The sequence below is a fragment of the Diorhabda sublineata genome, chromosome 10, assembly GCF_026230105.1.
Source record: "Diorhabda sublineata isolate icDioSubl1.1 chromosome 10, icDioSubl1.1, whole genome shotgun sequence".
NCBI classification, from domain to species: domain Eukaryota; kingdom Metazoa; phylum Arthropoda; class Insecta; order Coleoptera; family Chrysomelidae; genus Diorhabda; species Diorhabda sublineata.
In genome coordinates, this window is record NC_079483.1 from 6,282,530 (window position 1) to 6,304,350 (window position 21,821).

The window sequence follows — 21,821 nt, forward strand, 5'->3', positions numbered from 1 at the left end:
TTTCTCATGTCCAAATTTTCAGTTAAAATGCGATGTGTACCGCATTGGGTTGCCTAACTATGTCTGCTGGATCATCGATTATCCAGTATGGATTTTCCTCAACATTTTTGGAGTCGTCACCTAATTTGGTCGACCACTGCGATGCGAAAAATGTCGAAGATGAGAAGATTTTTGAGATACCCTGTAGAAAAACGTGTTTTTCATTAACGTCATAACGTCAATCTTTTGGAAACTAATCAAACGTGGAATTTTTTTGACGAAAATATATGGATCAAACAAAAACTTAACAGTTCTATAACCTGCCAGATAATTTTCTGTTTATTAAATAAGATTCTAGGTTATGTAAACTAATGTAACAATTTAGAATGTAAACAAAAGTCGTTGGATAAGAATAATTTTTGATTCTGATATTTTTTTACCGATATTTATAGTTGTGGACGATTCGTCGTTCGGTTTTGACTTTCAATATAAGAACTCTCAGCGTAAGTTTAAATCTATTTCAAATTAAGTTACTAATCTATCCAGAAATTAATTACAATCAATGTGTCCGTTGAACATGGGGTGAAAAAACAAGTATTCGAGCGCGTCAGATTTTTAGAGGGGTCTCCAAATGCTTTTATACGCGATTAGAACTTGACGTAATCTTTTGGCGGATTTTTAAAAATTTTAAAAAATAACGAAATTTTATGTTTTAGGTTAGGTTTACCTTGACTGCTGACTACTCATCTAACAATTTTATGGATGGGATTATTTTATAAATCAATTGATAATTTGCATTTCAGTTTTGCTCGTAATTAAATTATTATAATTTTTTTTAACAAGTGGAAAATTCCCTTTTAATGAACAAGTTGATGTGTTACTGGTATCAGGTTTTTATAAGAGAAACTGTACTAATTAACTAAGTAACCCTTCAAACTTTTCATCGTCCTCTCCTTACCATCAAAAAAAAAAGGCGCAAACTGAATTGCAATTGCAAGGGGAGGTTGGTAACTACTGACTAGTTTCGACTTCATTGCGTCTCATCAGAGCAGTTTAACAACCCTCGTTCGGGCTTGAAACAACGTCAAAGATGGTAGTTATTTGGTACATATAGTTAAACATTTCCCAGGGACCATCAAGTGGCGCCAACCCCACTTCCAACTGCGAACCGCTGGTCAGATAGAAATGAGGTGTATAAAATGTATAAAAATACTGGATTTCTACTATTCACCTTTAAAATAATTTCGATATTCAATATTTCGAAATTGAATGCTGCCGTTCTTCAAAGGAGAAAACAACTACTTTCCTGGCTAATACCTCAAAGAATATTGAAGTATAACCCCTCTGAAGAGCGTGATATAAATCGACTTTTTTGTCGATATCAACATCCCCAATGGCTCGCAATTGCAATTTTGACTAGTTTCGACGTTATTACGTCTCATCAGAGCAGCTTAAAGTTGTTGTGTTTTCTTTGTTGGGCGAGGTACTTCTGGTACCGTCCTCGTATTCGATATTCCCGTTTATGAATTGATTGATAAATTTCAACAAATATATTAACAAGCTAGTGTGAAAGTCTACGTAATAGTTCAGTTTATTTTTAAAAACACATTAGATTATATATTTTTTATTGCAGTATTATGAAAAAAGATGGTGAAAAACATTCAGCTTTACTTGTAGAAAGACCGGTTTACCAAATCGAAGAATTGAATAGAGACTACGAATATGAAAAACCATATCATACATGTAAGTTTTTTTTTTCCTCTTAACACAATTATTGAATTATGGAAAAAAATTGTAATGAAAAATACTGCGCTAATTAAAAATTTAAGGTTACAAAAATTACAAGTGATCGATACACGTCAATTCATGTCATTTCTGTTCAATTGGCATCTACTTTTGTCAGATCTTGTCGATTTAACATCCATCCATTCAAGTTTATTGATGTCGATTGTCGCTTTATGTTGATTGATGTCTTCTAATGTCTATTGTCGTCGATTCACGTCATTTCTGTTCAATTGGCGTCTCCTTTTGTCAGATCTTGTCGATTTAACATCCATCCATTCAAGTTTATTGAGGTCGATTGTCGCTTTATGTTGATTGATGTCTTCTAATGTTTATTGTCGTCGATTAACGTCATTTCTGTTCAATTGGCGTCTACTTTTGTCAGATCTTGTCGATTTAACATCCATCCATTCAAGTTTATTGAGGTCGATTGTCGCTTTATGTTGATTGATGTCTTCTAATGTCTATTGTCGTCGATTCACGTCATTTCTGTTCAATTGGCATCTACTTTTGTCAGATCTTGTCGATTTAACATCCATCCATTCAAGTTTATTGAGGTCGATTGTCGCTTTATGTTGATTGATGTCTTCTAATGTCTATTGTCGTCGATTCACGTCATTTCTGTTCAATTGGCATCTACTTTTGTCAGATCTTGTCGATTTAACATCCATCCATTCAAGTTTATTGAGGTCGATTGTCGCTTTATGTTGATGGATGTCTTCTAATGTTTATTATCGTCGATTCACGTCATTTCTGTCCAATTGGCGTCTACTTTTGTCTGATCTTGCCGATTAACTTATACTTATAGCCGATTGACATCGATTGTAACTTGATGTGCTGCGTTCTAACTTTCTTGTCCAATTGGTCTGGAAATAATTCAATCGGGTTGAGGTCGGGCAACAGTGACGGCCAAATCATTAGTTTAAGTACATTCTTCCTTTTCAGTTCTTTCAAATACTCTTTGTACAACTTCGAGGATTGCTTGTGATTGTTGTCATGCTGGAAGATAATTTTTTTGTCGATCAGGCGCTGGCCAGAATTTCATAGTATTCTTTCTTACAAATTCCTTCAATTTTCACCAAATCTCCAGTCGACCTTCCTCCAAAACATCCCCCTCACCATCACCGAGCCTCCGCCATATTTTACAGCTCTGCTTTTCCGTGCAGCCGGTATCGGGTTGTACCGCTCGATTCACGACCAGCTGCAGATTCGATCAACCCTACTGCGATGGCAGTTTTACGGTTTTTGAAGTCAATGCTTCGTTCGATGGACATAGAACCAGGGCTTCGTGGCCTCTTAACAGGCTTCAGTACCTACGCGGTGGAGCGCCCCACATTTGTTGCGGCGCTTGAGCCGTGACAGAGCTTCCACATTGGTGGAAACCGATGCTTTGGCGGTAGTGGGTTCCGTGATCCTTGTTTGCCTCGAGCCCTCGGAGGAAAAGAAGGATTTGTCATGAATCAGTTTTAAATTTTGTATTCACCTAAGTTTCACAGTTTCGCAATGCTTGATCCTAAGATTGGCGTCCATAAACAAAATAATATTCGTGTGAATTTTCTTCGGTTTCTTTTATTGTTTTGTCATGTAAACATCCGTTTTCAGTGAAAGCTAGATGCAGAAGGGCGTGTAATTCTGTAAATCCCAGTGCCTGGCTTAAGGAGACAATACCTTTATTATCATGGTTACCTGAATATAATTGGAAGAAAAATTTCAGTGGTGATATAATTAGCGGTATTACAGTTGCTATTATGCATATACCTCAGGTAAATATTCTAATTAAAATATTAATAATGCAATAAAAACAATAAATATTAATTATTATCATTAATAATATAATAGCCGTATCTATAAGACCCGCAATCGTAGTGTATCACAAAAAAAAAGCATCACGTCGTTTAGAGCTTTCAGACTTTGCTCGATTTCTCTATGGAAGTTTCATTTGTAAGCTAGCTACGAACCGCGGGTCAGTTGTGACGTCATGTGTTTAATAAAAACATTGAGCAGTTGTCTGTTTGATGATGACGAGGTTATCGTTGCCGGCAACGTAGCGTGTGTTGTTATAATACAGTTTTTATTTATAAATTAATTATAAATAAAACATTTCTATATATATATAAATAATTACATCGTAAAAGTGACTTTCAAACCATTTTTGTTGTAGTATAATCGAATTCCTTGACGTGATAAAAGAAAAACTTTATCAGGTTTTCTAGTCGTGGTATTTTTACATCATGATTTATTTACCTTTTTTTATATAAATCAAAGTTTAATAATAACGCTTATTTTAGAGTAACTATTTACTTTGCATCATATATTCAGTGTATATTTTATACGTATAACGTCACGCAATATGGCGGCCTTACTGAAATGATTAAACTACCTACAAAATTTTTGAATTTTCAATGATTTTTCCTCTATAAATATCGATCGAAGAATAAAAAAAAAATGATAATGAAAGTTGTATATAAACTATCCAAAACTATTTTTTTCACAAACTATTACGCTTAATCTTAGAATAAATCTGAGAGTTGCTTTTGAAATGATAAAGTTTCTTACTTTTTAGATCTTTTTTTATTTTTTTTTTAATAATTTTGGGTTTTGCTATATTTCAAATGAAAATTGGGTTTTAAGCAAAAATCAAGAAGATTCATTAAAGTAAATAAAAAATATATGCTACAAGGAGTGCATACGATGGTGGTAGAAAGAAAATAACTGCATAAACTCCAAAACTAAACATTTTCAGTGTTTATTTTATACCTATGACGTCACGCAATATGGCGGCCTTACTGAAATGTTAAAACTACCAACAAAATTATTGAATTTTCATTAATTTCTTTTCTATAAATTCATCAGAATTTGTCATTCTCGTTATGGAATCAATTTACAGGTTAGAAACAAGTTTTTTCCTTGTTTTAGGGAATGGCTTATGCACTATTAGGAAATGTACCGCCCATAATAGGAATATATATGGCGTTTTTTCCTGTCTTGGTATATTTTGTTTTCGGTACATCCAGGCACGTTTCTATAGGTCAGTATGACGCAAAATAAAAAAAATACTATTCAAATCGATAATAAACTTTCGGAGAAAAAAAAATTTTTAATAATCGACTGGTTTCTACTTATTACTTTTCTTCTCTTAAGTCAACATAATTACTCCTATCATTCCCTGTATATATTCTAACGGGTTTTTACATGTTTCGACATAGGTACGTTCGCTGTTGTTTGTCTTATGACAGGAAAAGTTGTGAGCCAGTATACTACAATCGAAATAATGCAAAACGGTACGCAAAGGTCGTTAATATCGACTGGTCAAGGGGAAGCCATACCACAATATACAAATGTACAAGTTGCCATAACCATAACATTTACGGTAGCCATGATACAGGTATATACTTTTAGCTTATGCGCTAAATTATTTTCCAGTAACACATTTTTTTCCCTTTAATTTCGTATCTTCATATTTTCTGACTTAACATCTAATTATCTTACCTTGGATTCCAGAAAAACATTTTTTTTATTAATCTACAACACAGCATTCCTCCGTAACTTATTCGCCCGGTGCGGATGACTTAACCGAGACCAAGAGCAAGGTGAAGATAGCGGGGGAGACCTCACGGGAATTCTGAATATGACAAGATCTCAGTCAAGGAGACGACCTCTTCGACCTGACACTAAAACGAATAATCATAAATATCGAAGTTGATAAAAGAGAAACTACTCGGGGAAACGCGAACTGGAAAGGAAAGTTTTGAGCATCTGGAGGTGGAATGACTCACCATTAACGAGTCCAAAACAAAATAAGTGGTTATGTCGTGGAATAGAAGAACTCCCCCGGAGGTTTTCGAAGTAGGCCCGTCGTTTAAATACCCGTGATCGAAAATAATGAAAATTCGTCTCCAACGACTACTAAAATCGCGTTTACCGAACTAAGGAACGAAAACGCGAATTTTCGGCACGGATGTCATGTACGCTAGCGAGATCTGAGTGGTGAACAGCCACGAGGAGCGGCTGGTCAACACGAGTAGAGCGTGTGGCGCAGCCGTACAAACTATGAAGACCCCAGTCTGGTGATAGAAGTCAAGAATTGCAGACTCGGATTGCTAAACGACTTGGAGGATATGCCTGATGGTGACCGCGCAAACGATGACTGGATGATGTCGAAGAGGATCTAGATGTGAAGGGGTGGAGACGCCGAGCGTTAGACCGTGATGCCTGGAGGAATGTGGGCCATAGCGCCAGTCTTTTTTTTTATTGTTTTCTGTTTACACCACTCGAATGTGTTACTGGAAAATTCGACGCCATTTTTGAACAGATTGTATGTTTTCTGCAGTTAGTTATGTATCTTTTAAGACTTGGAATGGTTTCGCAACTCTTATCTGAGACTTTGGTAAACGGTTTTACTTGCGCATCAGCGTTTCAAGTAGTAGGATCTCAATTGAAGGATTTCTTCGGATTAGACGTAGGAAAACGAAGAGGAAACTTCCAGTTTCCTTTGGTGAGTGTTCCGCACAACGAAAAATCGTATCAAAACAAATGATAATTTTTTTCAGGCGGTATACGATGCTATTTTTGCTATACCGAAAGCAAATATTAACGCCATTCTAGTGTCATTAACATCGTTTATACTTTTAATCATAAACAATGAATTATTTAAGGTAAGTGACACCACTAACCACCCTCTAAAAACTCCAGATACCTATTTTTGTAATTAATCACCCTATATAGTAATCCGAGTTACATATTTTTTTTTATTTTAATATTCTAGCCTTGGTTATCGAAAAGATTTACGATACCATTTCCTATCGAACTAGTTGTAGTCGTATTTGGTACAGCGTCAAGTTATTTCATGAATTTCGAATCGAATTATAATATAACAGTCGTAGGCTACATACCAACTGGGTAAATAACATATTTATTTATAAAAAAACACCCCTATATACGCATTTTTTGTTTTCAGATTACCCAAACCGACTTTACCCGCTTTTGAACTTATACCAGATATTTTCTTGGAATCTTTTATTATAACGATGGTTTCTTACACCATAACCATGTCGATGGCTCTCATATTCGCGCGAAAATTGATGTACGAAGTTGACTCAAATCAAGAACTACTAGCTTTGGTAAGTAAATGTCAATTGTCAATCGACGGAACACAAGTAAATGTCATGTAGCAAATACAAGATATATGCGACCAACAAGAGATTGTAGTGGGTTCTATGCAACCAACTTTTCGGAATATATGCAAACTAACATAAAACGTAGCGGAATGTATGTAACAATTAATACATTCATTCATTATATGTACATATATTAGAATGAAGTGGAAAAGATGTTTTTAGGTATATAAATGTCAAATTTAATTCACGGAATACAAGACAGTGTCATGTTGCCAATACAAGATATATGCAACCAACAAAATGTGGATGTATACAATGTACCAGGATATATGCAACCAACTTTGCGGAATATATGCAAACTAACATAAAACATAACGGAATATATGCAACCATTAATACATTCATTCATTATATGTACATATATTAAAATGAAGTGGGAAAGATCATTTAATATTTATAAATCTTAGAGTTGCTTTTGAAATAACGAAGTATCTTACTTCTTAGGTTTTTTGTTTTTGTTGATAAATCATCTTGAGCTTTGGTCTCTTTCAAATGAAATTTGGTTTTTAACCAAAAATCAAGAAGATTTATTAACGTAAATAGAGAATATATGCTACGAGGAGTGCATACGAGGGTAGAAAGAAAATAACTACTCCAAAACTAAATTTTTTCAGTGTTTATTTTATACCTGTCACTCATATGGCAGCCTTACTGAAATGTTTAAACTACCTACAAAATTTTTGAATTTTAAATAAACTAAGCTCTTTATTAGTTCAGTAGACTCTCTATATAACAATATTGAAAATACCTGACGATTGCATGTTTATAAACAGAAAATATTGACGAAACCGATTTTTAAAATGTTGATTATTAACATCACATTAATCAATAAATGAAGAAACCCTTCCGAAATAGTTATGTTCTTTCGTCTTCCATAGCATTGACCTTACTTTATCTTCCAAACATAAAACATTCTTTGTAGCCACTGGATCATCTTCGTAGTGGGTGAAGATTTTGTGTAGGATTAGCTGCCTCTAACGCATGTAGAGAAGTTGGACCTGATTCTGGCCCAGGATAAAATTCATCTGGATCACTATCTCCATTTACACGTACAGCTTTTGAAACTCCAGCTGTGGTAGCAACTGCCTCATCAACGGTTTCTTAATCCTGCAGCTTTTCAGGTTCATAAACTTCCAAGAAAGTTAGTTGTTTTTTCGTCTTCCATAGTAATGATCTCATTTTATCTTGCAACCAGGAAACATTCTTTATAACAACTGTATCATCTTGGTGGTAAGTGATGATCTTGTGGAGGATTTTAGCTGCCTCTAACGCCTATTGAGAAGTTGGGACTGATTCTGACTCTGGATAACAATCTTTTAGATCATTGTCCTCATTTACACGAATAGCATCTGAAGGTCCAGCTGTAGTAGCAACCGCTTCATCAGCGAATTCATAATCCTGCAGCTTCTCGGGTTCATGAACACTGGAAAGCACTAACTGTCGAGCCGAAACCACTAAAGTCAATCTTCATCCTCATATTCTCTTGCTGATCCTCCTGCATCCTAAAACGAATGCCTTATCGTCTTCTCTATCACCTCTTCTTATGCTGTGCTGATCTTTTGTAATACGTCTAAGAGAGTGGCATTGAAATTTATATCTGTTTCTACCAATTCCATGAAAAGTCTTCTTTGATAGTGACTTTATGACAATTTGGTCCATTGGTTGGAGGACATTTATACTGTTGGTTATTGCAGGATTTGCAGTGCAGTTTTGTTATTTCTTCTTTAAAAATTTCAAAAGTCATCCTCTTGATCCTGTTGGCTTTGTAAGTTACAGGGAGATGCTTAATTTTTTTTTAAGCAAAGTGTATTCTTAGATTTGTCTATCATTAAAATTTTTATTTTTATTTCACCAATGATATTGGCTGCCACTAAGACAGTGATTCGTACCTTTGGTAATTACTAACCGATAAACTTTTCTGACTTTATTTCAAAATTTTTTTTGGTGTCAGTTTCGTCAACATTAAAAATACATTGTTAGAGTGATTACTGTAATTCTTCTCGTGTAAATAACTTCATACTGAACAAATTTAACTGAAATGTTATTTTTTACATATTTTTTAAGGGTTTGAGTAATACGGTCGGTTCATTTTTTTCCTGTTTACCAATCACGGCTTCCTTGTCGAGATCTATGATACAGCAAACAGTAGGTGGTGTTACGCAACTAGTATCGGTAGTTTCTGCTAGTATCTTATTGGCGATTGTACTTTGGATTGGACCTGTATTTGAGACGTTACCAAAGGTATGTATAGTACAATGGAAACAAATTTAAAAAATGACAGTTTTTAATATTTTTTATGAAAAAAATTTTTTACTGCTAGAAATAAAATTTTCTACGCCGTGTATAGTATATTTATTAAAAAATAAACTTGGCAACGATGTTATTTGTAATACTATTGAACATAGTTTTTTGATAAATCAACTTGTGGATTAAATTCTAGATTATTTTTAATTTTTTTAGTAATTTTAAATTTATATAGTTACAACATTTTTTATAATCCTGTATATTTAGCAATAATCTAATTCCATAATTCCCCATTTTTTACATAAATTTTTTACCAATTTCGTTTAATAATCTATTTTTTTTTTGTAATTTCTATATTTAAGATTATTTATTATTAGTAGTGTGTGGACTGCTAAAGTTATAAACAATATCTTCTCCATTTTTTGTTTTATTTACCTTATTTTTTTTTCAAATAGAGTTATTACACTTTTTAAGCGATTCTCCATTAAAATCTTAATTTTCAAAAATTATAATTGAATTTTAAAATTTTGTTACTATTCTAAACGTACACTATAGCTGACCGCACACTATATTTTTATTCTTGAATAATTTTAATCCATTATTTCATTTTTTTTTTGACAATAACGAGACACAACATGCGCAGATTTTTTTTTCCACTAAATCTTTTCATTCATAGATGAATTTTTGTTTTCACGTTTAACGACCGGGTAATTATGGCTATAATAATCCTAAGGTCAGTACAGTAAAACTTCACAACTTTGCCCAGACGCCAAGTCGTAAACTACATTTTTTATATAAATTTGACAACACTGTTAAAGTATCCTAATGGCCGTTTGACATGATGCAATGCATGACGCAATATTTTCTTGATCAAAAGCATGCGCAGATGAAGTTCATCTGATTCTTTCATGCAAGATCACGCACTTGCAATTCTTTTCATATAAAAATTATTGCCAGTTATTAACTGACCACTTTTTTCTTGTTTATTTTACGAAACTTTGTTATTTTCATTTTTATGCTGCCAAAAAAATGTTGAAAAAAGTTTGAGATTAGGGATTTGCTTAATTTACTCATGGAATTTTTGTTAAGGGCAGCTATAATTCATTGGTAAGAGACTGATATAAAGTCAAACAACGTGAAATATTAATTTAATATAACTGTGATGATATCTGTGATAGAAGAAGACGTAGAAGCAACAAAAGGAGCAACTGTGATGATATCTGTGATGGAAGAAAACGCAGAAGTAGCAAAATGAGTATCTGTGATGATATCTGTGATGGAAGAAGACGCAGAAGTAGCAAAATGAGTAACTGTGATGATATCTGTGATGGAAGGAGACGTAGAAGCAACAAAAGGAGCAACTGTGATGATATCTGTGATGGAAGAAGACGCAGAAGTAGCAAAATGAGCATCTGTGATGATATCTGTGTTGGAAGAAGACGCAGAAGCAGCAAAATGAGCAACTGTGATGATGTTTGTGATAGAAAAAGACCCAGAAGTAGCGGAATGAGCAACTGTGATGATATCTGTGTTAGAAGAAGAGACACGAGCAGGAGAATGAACAACTGTGATGATATCTGTGATAGAAGAAGATGCAGAAGCAACAAAAGGAGCAACTGTGATGGAAAATGACCTAGAAGTAGCGAAATTAGCAACTGTGATGAAAGAAGAGGCAGAAGTAGCAAAATGAGCAACTGTGATAATGTTTGTGATAAAAAAAGAACCAGAAGTAGCGGAATGAGCAACTGTGATGATATCTGTGATGAAAGAAGACGCAGAAGCGGCAAAATGAACAACTGTGATGATATCTGTGATAGAAGAATACTAGGAAGTAGCAAAATAAGCAACTGTGTTGATGTTTGTGATAGAAGAAGACGCAGAAGCAGCATAATGAGCAACTTTGATAGAAGAAAACGCAATAAACTTTACAAATTTTTTGAAGTCAAAGTATACAATAGAATAAAAGTTAATAGTGGCCGAGAGGAAGATATCAAGTAAAAGAGCCGCTAGACGGTGACCAAAATTGCGGTTATTTCGCTTTTTTGAAAACAAGAAACCAATCGACGTTTTAATATTCATATTTGTGAAAATTTGAACAAAATCTGTTCAGTAGTTTCAAGAAAAACGCGTTTGAAAATTCGCGCATGTGATTTGAACTTAAAATTTCATCTCACCGTCAATCTGCTATGCTTAGACCATATAATAGACCTTCATCTTCTTGGAAGTTACGCAGATCTCCTCCGTCTTCCCTTTTCGCGATTCGAAATTGTTTTTCAACATCATTCGTGCGCTTTTCTGAACGGTCAATCCGAGACCAATCACGCCGCTCATCGTATCCTTTATCTATGGTCTCTCCCATGGTTTCCAAGGTCTTCAGGATAGATTCGTTGAAGATTATGACAACGAGAAAGTCGGAGGTGCTTCAGAGCTCAATGATCCTTCTTTGGACATATCCTCATAAATTAACTCACAAACTTTAGGCCTAATTCACAAAAGGTTCAGGTAGCAGTTAGATTTGGAGATATGGTTTCGGCTTTTAGAGCAGCCCGGCGCTCTTTTTTTGACCCCAGAAACCAGAAGAACTCCCTTAACAGTAAAACTGCAACTTAGTGTTAACAAACTCTTTTATGACATAAAAAATTTATTTTAAAACATATTCGTTCGATTCATCTCCCATACGTGCAGAAAGCTTTCTAAAAACATTATCTGTGGGCAAAGTTGACTTTGCCCACCACCACGGGTACTTCCCCGGATGCTAGCCAAGCAACGCTGTAACTAACAATTCGGGAAGCTAAAACAAAACTTTTGACATGAAAGCTAATCAAAAATCTCTCAAAACTGCGTTAGTTAAAAACAAAAATTTCCTGGGCAAGGTTTTACTGTAAAACTTTATACTATGTTGCCAAGTTTAATTCTACTTGAGATATTGTAATTAATTTTTTTGATTTGATATTTTTCGTTTGCAGTGTGTACTAGCTAGTATAATAGTAGTTGCTCTAAAAGGGATGCTTCTTCAATGTAAATCTCTGCCGAGATATTGGAGATTGAGTAGATGGGATGCCGTCGTCTGGATAATAACGTTTTCAGTAACGCTTTTCATTCAAATAAGTTACGGTTTAGCAGCCGGTGTCGCCATCTCTTTATTAAGTATCTTCATACAGGGTCACAAACCGTACACTTGCCTTTTGGGAATCGTACCCAATACAGATTTATACCTCGATATCAAGAGATATAAAGGGGTGAGCAATTATTTATTCCGGAATTTATTTCGAAATAGAATTTCTTATTTTCTTCAAGGCTAAAGAAATAGACGGCGTCAAGATTTTCCATTATTCCGGCGGTTTGAGTTTCGCTTCGAGATCGAGTTTTAAGGAATTACTCGTTAAGAAAACCGAACTTGACGCCGCGGCTACATTGAGAAGAAGAGCGAAATTAACCGAAAAAGGATTGCAAGACGAAGAGGAACTTTTATTGAAATGTGTAATCTTGGATTTTTCCAGTCTCACTTTCGTCGATCCAGCCGGCGTAGATTTTCTCAGGAGTTTACAAGATGACTATAAACGGTTAAACATCCACATGTTGATTTCCGGATGTTCAGGTATCCCATTTTTTCCTAACCTAACTATTCGTATCGTAATGTTAATATATTTAAACACTTCACCCTACACTTAACTAATTTATTTAAATTCTTTGGTTACTTTTCTATTTCTTTCCGTTCGCAATGTAACTCCGCGAGAGAGAGAGAGAAAGATTCGTTGGAAAAATTTTTATTTAAGTTGGATAAGGAAAATTTGTTATAGGAGAAAGGTTTGTTGGAGTTGGCCCTGATATAGGAGTTGATCCTCTGCTGGGCGGGGGTTGTGTTTGCTATTCCCGGCTGGAAAGGAACGACCATTGGCCAGAAGAAAACTAAAAGAGACCTCTAGTGAGCAAAAACAACTCTTTTCGGTTTTGGAAGCTTTTTATGGTTTGTTTTTTGTAACTTTTGTTTTCTTTTTTCGTCTGGCCATTTGGCTGGTGAACCGGATCACTTGGTTACAGGAAAACCGCAGAAAACTTGCAACATCGACGATCGATGAAGTGGTACTTATTGATATGGGAAAATTTGTTAAGGAAGTTATAGGGAGGTCTTCGTACGCTGTTGCTAGCAGCCAGAGGGGTGGTTAGAGGAGGTTTTTCTTGTACCTTGAGCCGAGGGGTCGCATATTGGGGGTTAGAAGGGTTTCTTTGGCAGCGGAGTTGTTTGATCGATGGTACGAACCACATAGCGGGCTTGGGGGTTACTGGAGCTGAATTTACACCTGATAATGGTTCGTCCAAATTTTCCTCCGGGCGCTTTGATGAGACAGACTCCTCTCCTTACTCTATTTAGATCGGCCGCCAAATTGAGAGTGTGAGTGAATTTCACTCCCGGATAAACGGCTTCTCTGCGGATCTCGAGCCCCTCTCCCCAAAATCTCAAAAGGAAGTTTTTGTGGTGGACAATTCGGATGATTGAAGACGATGGCTTTTAGAAATTAAGAGTGTCACCCTCCATTTACTACATCAATCCGAAAATTGGTTCAGGCGATTTTGGGATTTTAGGCTGCATCGTCTTTGGACCTTTACCTAATGGGTCATGAAGAACTGTGGTATCATACATACAGTTGATATATAAAAGTGAGGCTAGGATGCAGCCTTGTGGAACGCCGGTAAGGGGGGGGGGTGAAAGATTCGGATAGGCAATGACCGTCTTTGACGCAATTTCACAAATCGTTCAACCAGGCGTTCTTTGCTTCAACTGGATCTTCTGGTGGAGGAGGCTTGGTGGCCGAGGCAAACTTAGATTCCGGGGCCTTTATCCCCTTAGCCGTCTCGGAAGCCTCCGCATCACTGATATTGCGACGTTTGAGCCGGAGCTTGTCAAAAGTTCCGATTAGAGCTTTGACATAGGTAGAAACAGATACTTTGAGAGTAGTGGATTCTGTGGTGGGAGAGGAGGATTTGTCATGGTTCCTGCTCTTGCCTGGTTTTCGCCAGGCATTGTTCGGGACACCTGAGTAAGACACAGGTACTGTTCATCCCTCGGCACGATTACTTTCGCTTTCCTTTGCTTCAACCTCCCTCCGTGTAATCCCGTAAACGCGCGCGAGGGAAACAATACCACACGATTGCCAACGTTAAAATATAATTTCCTCTGATAAACGTGAAATGATTTCACTTGGTAAGTGACATTTCAAGATATTTAGACTGTGTTCTGTAACTTCAATTGTCACTATCAATTGTCAATACAAAAATAATGCGATCGACATTATGTCACTGTCAATACAAAAATGATGCAACGACATTATGTCACTGTCAATACAAAAATAATGCGATCGACATTATGTCACTGTCAATACAAAAATGATGCAATCGACATTATGTCACTGTCAATACAAAAATAATGCAACGACATTATGTCACTGTCAATACAAAAATAATGCGATCGACATTATGTCTCTGTCAATTGTCAATACAAAAATAATGCAATCGACATTATGTCACTGTCAATACAAAAATAATGCAATCGACATTATGTCACTGTCAATACAAAAATGATGCAACGACATTATGTCACTGTCAATACAAAAATAATGCGATCGACATTATGTCACTGTCAATACAAAAATAATGCGATCGACATTATGTCACTGTCAATACAAAAATGATGCAATCGACATTATGTCACTGTCAATACAAAAATAATGCAACGACATTATGTCACTGTCAATACAAAAATAATGCGATCGACATTATGTCTCTGTCAATTGTCAATACAAAAATAATGCGATCGACATTATGTCACTGTCAATACAAAAATGATGCAACGACATTATGTCACTGTCAATACAAAAATAATGCGATCGACATTATGTCACTGTCAATACAAAAATAATGCGATCGACATTATGTCTCTGTCAATTGTCAATACAAAAATAATGCAATCGACATTATGTCACAGTCAATACAAAAATAATGCGATCGACATTATGTCACTGTCAATACAAAAATAATGCGATCGACATTATGTCACTGTCAATACAAAAATAATGCGATCGACATTATGTCACTGTCAATACAAAAATGATGCAATCGACATTATGTCACTGTCAATACAAAAATAATGCGATCGACATTATGTCACTGTCAATACAAAAATAATGCGATCGACATTATGTCTCTGTCAATTGTCAATACAAAAATAATGCAATCGACATTATGTCACTGTCAATACAAAAATAATGCAATCGACATTATGTCACTGTCAATACAAAAATGATGCAACGACATTATGTCACTGTCAATACAAAAATAATGCGATCGACATTATGTCACTGTCAATACAAAAATGATGCAATCGACATTATGTCACTGTCAATACAAAAATAATGCGATCGACATTATGTCACTGTCAATACAAAAATAATGCGATCGACATTATGTCTCTGTCAATTGTCAATACAAAAATAATGCAATCGACATTATGTCACTGTCAATACAAAAATAATGCAATCGACATTATGTCACTGTCAATACAAAAATGATGCAACGATATTATGTCACTGTCAATACAAAAATAATGCGATCGACATTATGTCACTCTCAATACAAAAATGATGCAATCGACATTATGTCACTGTCAATACAAAAATAATGCGATCGACATTATGTCACTGTCAATTGTCAATACAAAAATTAATGCAATCGACATTATGTCACTTTCAATACAAAAATGATGGAATCGACATTATGTTACTGTCAATTGTCAATAGAAAAATAATGCAATCGACATTATGTCACTGTCAATACAAAAATGATGCAATCGACATTATGTCACTGTCAATTGTCAATAAAAAATAATGCAATCGACATTATGTCACTGTCAATAGAAAAATAATGCAATCGACATTATGTCACTGTCAACACAAAAATGATGCAATCGACATTATGTCACTGTCAATTCAAAAATAATGCGATCGACATTATGTCACTGTCAATACAAAAATGATGCAATCGACATTATGTCACTGTCAATTCAAAAATAATGCGATCGACATTATGTCACTGTCAATTATCAATAGAAAAATAATGCAATCGACACTATGTCACTGTCAATACAAAAATAACGCAATCGACATTATGTCACTGTCAATTCAAAAATAATGCGATCGACATTATGTCACTGTCAATTGTCAATAGAAAAATAATGCGATCGACATTATGTCACTGTCAATACAAAAATAATGCGATCGACATTATGTCACTGTCAATTGTCAATACAAAAATTAATGCAATCGACATTATGTCACTGTCAATACAAAAATGATAGAATCGACATTATGTTACTGTCAATTGTCAATAGAAAAATAATGCAATCGACATTATGTCACTGTCAATAGAAAAATAATGCAATCGACATTATGTCACTGTCAATACAAAAATAATGCGATCGACATTATGTCACTGTCAATACAAAAATAATGCGATCGACATTATGTCACTGTCAATACAAAAATGATGCAATCGACATTATGTCACTGTCAATACAAAAATAATGCAATCGACATTATGTCACTGTCAATACAAAAATAATGCGATCGACATTATGTCACTGTCAATACAAAAATAATGCGATCGACATTATGTCACTGTCAATACAAAAATGATGCAATCGACATTATGTCACTGTCAATACAAAAATAATGCAACGACATTATGTCACAGTCAATACAAAAATAATGCGATCGACATTATGTCACTGTCAATACAAAAATAATGCGATCGACATTATGTCACTGTCAATACAAAAATAATGCGATCGACATTATGTCACTGTCAATACAAAAATGATGCAATCGACATTATGTCACTGTCAATACAAAAATGATGCAACGACATTATGTCACTGTCAATACAAAAATAATGCGATCGACATTATGTCACTGTCAATACAAAAATAATGCGATCGACATTATGTCTCTGTCAATTGTCAATACAAAAATAATGCGATCGACATTATGTCACTGTCAATACAAAAATGATGCAACGACATTATGTCACTGTCAATACAAAAATAATGCGATCGACATTATGTCACTGTCAATACAAAAATAATGCGATCGACATTATGTCTCTGTCAATTGTCAATACAAAAATAATGCAATCGACATTATGTCACAGTCAATACAAAAATAATGCGATCGACATTATGTCACTGTCAATACAAAAATAATGCGATCGACATTATGTCACTGTCAATACAAAAATAATGCGATCGACATTATGTCACTGTCAATACAAAAATGATGCAATCGACATTATGTCACTGTCAATACAAAAATAATGCGATCGACATTATGTCACTGTCAATACAAAAATAATGCGATCGACATTATGTCTCTGTCAATTGTCAATACAAAAATAATGCAATCGACATTATGTCACTGTCAATACAAAAATAATGCAATCGACATTATGTCACTGTCAATACAAAAATGATGCAACGACATTATGTCACTGTCAATACAAAAATAATGCGATCGACATTATGTCACTGTCAATACAAAAATGATGCAATCGACATTATGTCACTGTCAATACAAAAATAATGCGATCGACATTATGTCACTGTCAATACAAAAATAATGCGATCGACATTATGTCTCTGTCAATTGTCAATACAAAAATAATGCAATCGACATTATGTCACTGTCAATACAAAAATAATGCAATCGACATTATGTCACTGTCAATACAAAAATGATGCAACGACATTATGTCACTGTCAATACAAAAATAATGCGATCGACATTATGTCACTCTCAATACAAAAATGATGCAATCGACATTATGTCACTGTCAATACAAAAATAATGCGATCGACATTATGTCACTGTCAATTGTCAATACAAAAATTAATGCAATCGACATTATGTCACTGTCAATACAAAAATGATGGAATCGACATTATGTTACTGTCAATTGTCAATAGAAAAATAATGCAATCGACATTATGTCACTGTCAATACAAAAATGATGCAATCGACATTATGTCACTGTCAATTGTCAATAAAAAATAATGCAATCGACATTATGTCACTGTCAATAGAAAAATAATGCAATCGACATTATGTCACTGTCAACACAAAAATGATGCAATCGACATTATGTCACTGTCAATTCAAAAATAATGCGATCGACATTATGTCACTGTCAATACAAAAATGATGCAATCGACATTATGTCACTGTCAATTCAAAAATAATGCGATCGACATTATGTCACTGTCAATTATCAATAGAAAAATAATGCAATCGACACTATGTCACTGTCAATACAAAAATAACGCAATCGACATTATGTCACTGTCAATTCAAAAATAATGCGATCGACATTATGTCACTGTCAATTGTCAATAGAAAAATAATGCGATCGACATTATGTCACTGTCAATACAAAAATAATGCGATCGACATTATGTCACTGTCAATTGTCAATACAAAAATTAATGCAATCGACATTATGTCACTGTCAATACAAAAATGATAGAATCGACATTATGTTACTGTCAATTGTCAATAGAAAAATAATGCAATCGACATTATGTCACTGTCAATAGAAAAATAATGCAATCGACATTATGTCACTGTCAATACAAAAATGATGCAATCGACATTATGTCACTGTCAATTCAAAAATAATGCGATCGACATTATGTCACTGTCAATTATCAATAGAAAAATAATGCAATCGACACTATGTCACTGTCAATACAAAAATAACGCAATCGACATTATGTCACTGTCAATTCAAAAATAATGCGATCGACATTATGTCACTGTCAATTGTCAATAGAAAAATAATGCAATCGACACTATGTCACTGTCAATTGTCAATACAAAAATAATGCGATCGACACTATTTTTTGTAGTCGATTTTATACTAATTTATATACAGTGTAATTTCATAAATGAGTGTCTATAAAATTTTATTCCAGGACCAGTGTTTGAGGTTATGCACAAATGTGATGAAGTTGAGAAAAAAGAAAAGAAATTTTTGATTTTCCCTACTGTCCATGACGCAGTATTATATACGCAAGTTAACGTTCTAAGTAAAAATGAATGAATGTACGTTTAGGCAATACCAAAAATAATTTATTTTTCAAAAAGAATATATATTTGTTATAATATTGAAAGCCAAATTATGTTAATTAATTCGATTTTTACTTAATACAGAGTGTTAAAAGACCATATGACAAAAGTAGTACTTATATCGTTTTAAATAAATAAGTACTTAAAATAATTTAAAAATTTTAATTTCAAAATAACATTTAATTAACTTTTACATTTTATTTTAATTACATCATTAAAAAGTACTAATATATCTTTCTGTTTTCTGCAATTCATTATAAATATTATTTAATAGTCTTTCAACTTTCATATACAGTACAGAACAACAAAATATGATGTTACTAATAGCTTTACCGACAGAGCGACATCTATTGAGCAGGCACGACAACAAGGCGTCGGCCATGTTGTTGATGCGTTTCGACGAGCAGTGATTCGAGGTATGTCTTTTTTGAGTGGATATAGTGAGAAATTGTCGAAAGAAAGTTAAGGACTGTGGTTGTAATCCCGGTACAAAGATATGGATGAAGATAAAGATTAATGACCACGCGTAACCAATTGAAGTACCTTGTTTTTCGCACGAACCTTACGATCAAAGAAGCTACGAATAATTACAAGAGTTCAGAGTATTTCCTCTACGTGTGACAATGCTGCCAGGGAAACGTGTCATAGTGCTCGGCAAGGATTGTTGAGCACGCGGCACCATAATGTTCTCATTCCCTCTTGTTTGTATAGAATCGGGATTTAAATCTCATGACATTTTGTCCGAATAACTATTCTTCTCACTTTTAATTGCTTTTAATTCTCCTAAATCACTTTATGTGTGTCCCTATATCTTTCCTTCCGATGAAACAATATACAACTGAATAGTCGGTAATGCGATCGTGGCGCAGTCTACCGGATCCAATGTGAAAATTCCAAGATCAACAACAATGTAATTGTACATATGAGAACTAGGAACCGCGTTTAAAAATTCTCGACGTTTCGGCTCCCGCTTTGGAGCCATTATCAAGACAAGGGTGGGGGTAGGGTGGTTATTCGTTCATTGGTGAGAAGTGATCCGATTCCGTGGTCTCGATCTGCCTCCACCCCTTTTGTGATTGATTCCAAAGCCTCAATCTACCTACTCCTTGGATTTTCACCGAGTAAATGAAAAGCTGAAACAAAAATATAAAATGATTAAAATAGTAATTAATGTGCTTACAATCAAAAAAGTTATTGACACTAAGATACTGACTACTGGTCTTGAGATAATTGGGGAACTAGTCGCTTGGACCTTGTATTTATAATGGAACCTTTTGGCGGGATTTGGGGTTTTGTCGCGTGTGGGAGTATATTATTGGCGGGAAATGTAATAAGTGTGTAGAAGTGTATAATTTTTTAGAAAAAATGCATAGTAATAAATTTATACCATTGACTGTCTCACACTGTATATAAATCATAAATATTAATACTTTTTAATGAGATATTTTTTTTTCGCATATTTTTATTATGACAATTTTACAATTCTTGGATGTGATATCTTATTATATTCTTGAAAAAAAAAATAAAGAATATTTTTTGATATAATTCGTTTTATTTATTAATTAATTTTACCTCAATTATTCCTCGTATGTGAAAATCTACATGCCATGACTCCGTGTTCGCGTGTTTGTAGTGCTCAATACATTAAATAAATACACAATACAAAATGGCGTCCACGATGCTATTTGCAGCGATGTCGTTGGGCGTTCGCAATGAATTCGCGGCGTGATCGTTGCGCGCTAGTACGATAAGGCCCTCCGGAAACGCCTCGCCTCGATTCGTGTATTACGGAACAAAGATCAGGTAGAAGGTATTTGGTTAGGTATATTGGGAAGGATTAATTTTGATTTTATGCTATTTGGACATTGAGAAAGTTACTTGGAAATTCCTGGGTGAGGTTTGGATGAATTGCCGTTATATTGAGGGAAGAAATGTTGTATCAAACTTGGTCGCCACTTAATCCACCACACTAGTGACGGAATAATCTTCGTATACGTCGAAGTTCTTGCTGCTGCTATCGAGGTAGTTGTACTGATGCGTCGTCCTCTACCTGGAAGTCCATCGGCTGCGATTGGTTACCATCAAGCTGCTGTTCTGTATTTTGGTTTGCTGCTGGTGCCTGTCCAATAGGAAGATAATCACGCCATTGTCGTCTGGTGATGTCTCGTTAATCGTATACGCCAGTTTCCGTTTTTTTCCGCGTACTTTGATAATGAAAGTTTTATCCCATCATTCAATTCTTTGTAAGGCATGCACAACGAGTTTCTTACACCTTCGTGGCGCAGTAAAACATGTTTTACTGCACCACGAGGTGTTGGTCGTAGGAGGTCGAAATGCCGGAGTAGTTCCTTGATAAACTCCGCTGGCTCACCGGACTCGAAGAATTCCTCGGACGAAAGCATGGGTTGTCCGAATAGTATTTCATATGGCGTCGCGCGGATGCCCATAACGACCGATGGTGCGATCT

At 34.8% G+C, this 21,821-nt stretch overlaps 1 protein-coding gene across 5 annotated transcripts in view; it reads left to right on the forward strand.

The window, feature by feature from the left end:
• The window catches only part of LOC130449268 (solute carrier family 26 member 6-like), a 38,125-nt gene extending 17,231 nt beyond the window's left edge, over positions 1–20,894 (forward strand). For all 5 annotated transcript variants that reach the window (XM_056786978.1, XM_056786979.1, XM_056786977.1 and 2 more), the window contains exons 2-13: positions 1,613–1,722; positions 3,364–3,524; positions 4,678–4,789; positions 4,968–5,146; positions 6,092–6,256; positions 6,312–6,416; positions 6,527–6,660; positions 6,719–6,881; positions 9,003–9,179; positions 12,149–12,421; positions 12,480–12,780; positions 19,201–20,894. In XM_056786978.1, coding sequence (XP_056642956.1) covers positions 1,617–1,722; positions 3,364–3,524; positions 4,678–4,789; positions 4,968–5,146; positions 6,092–6,256; positions 6,312–6,416; positions 6,527–6,660; positions 6,719–6,881; positions 9,003–9,179; positions 12,149–12,421; positions 12,480–12,780; positions 19,201–19,328 — 2,004 coding nt within the window. In that variant the 5' untranslated portion in view covers positions 1,613–1,616 and the 3' untranslated portion in view covers positions 19,329–20,894. The remainder of the gene's footprint in view (positions 1–1,612; positions 1,723–3,363; positions 3,525–4,677; positions 4,790–4,967; positions 5,147–6,091; positions 6,257–6,311; positions 6,417–6,526; positions 6,661–6,718; positions 6,882–9,002; positions 9,180–12,148; positions 12,422–12,479; positions 12,781–19,200) is intronic.
• The last annotated feature ends 927 nt before the right edge of the window (positions 20,895–21,821 follow it).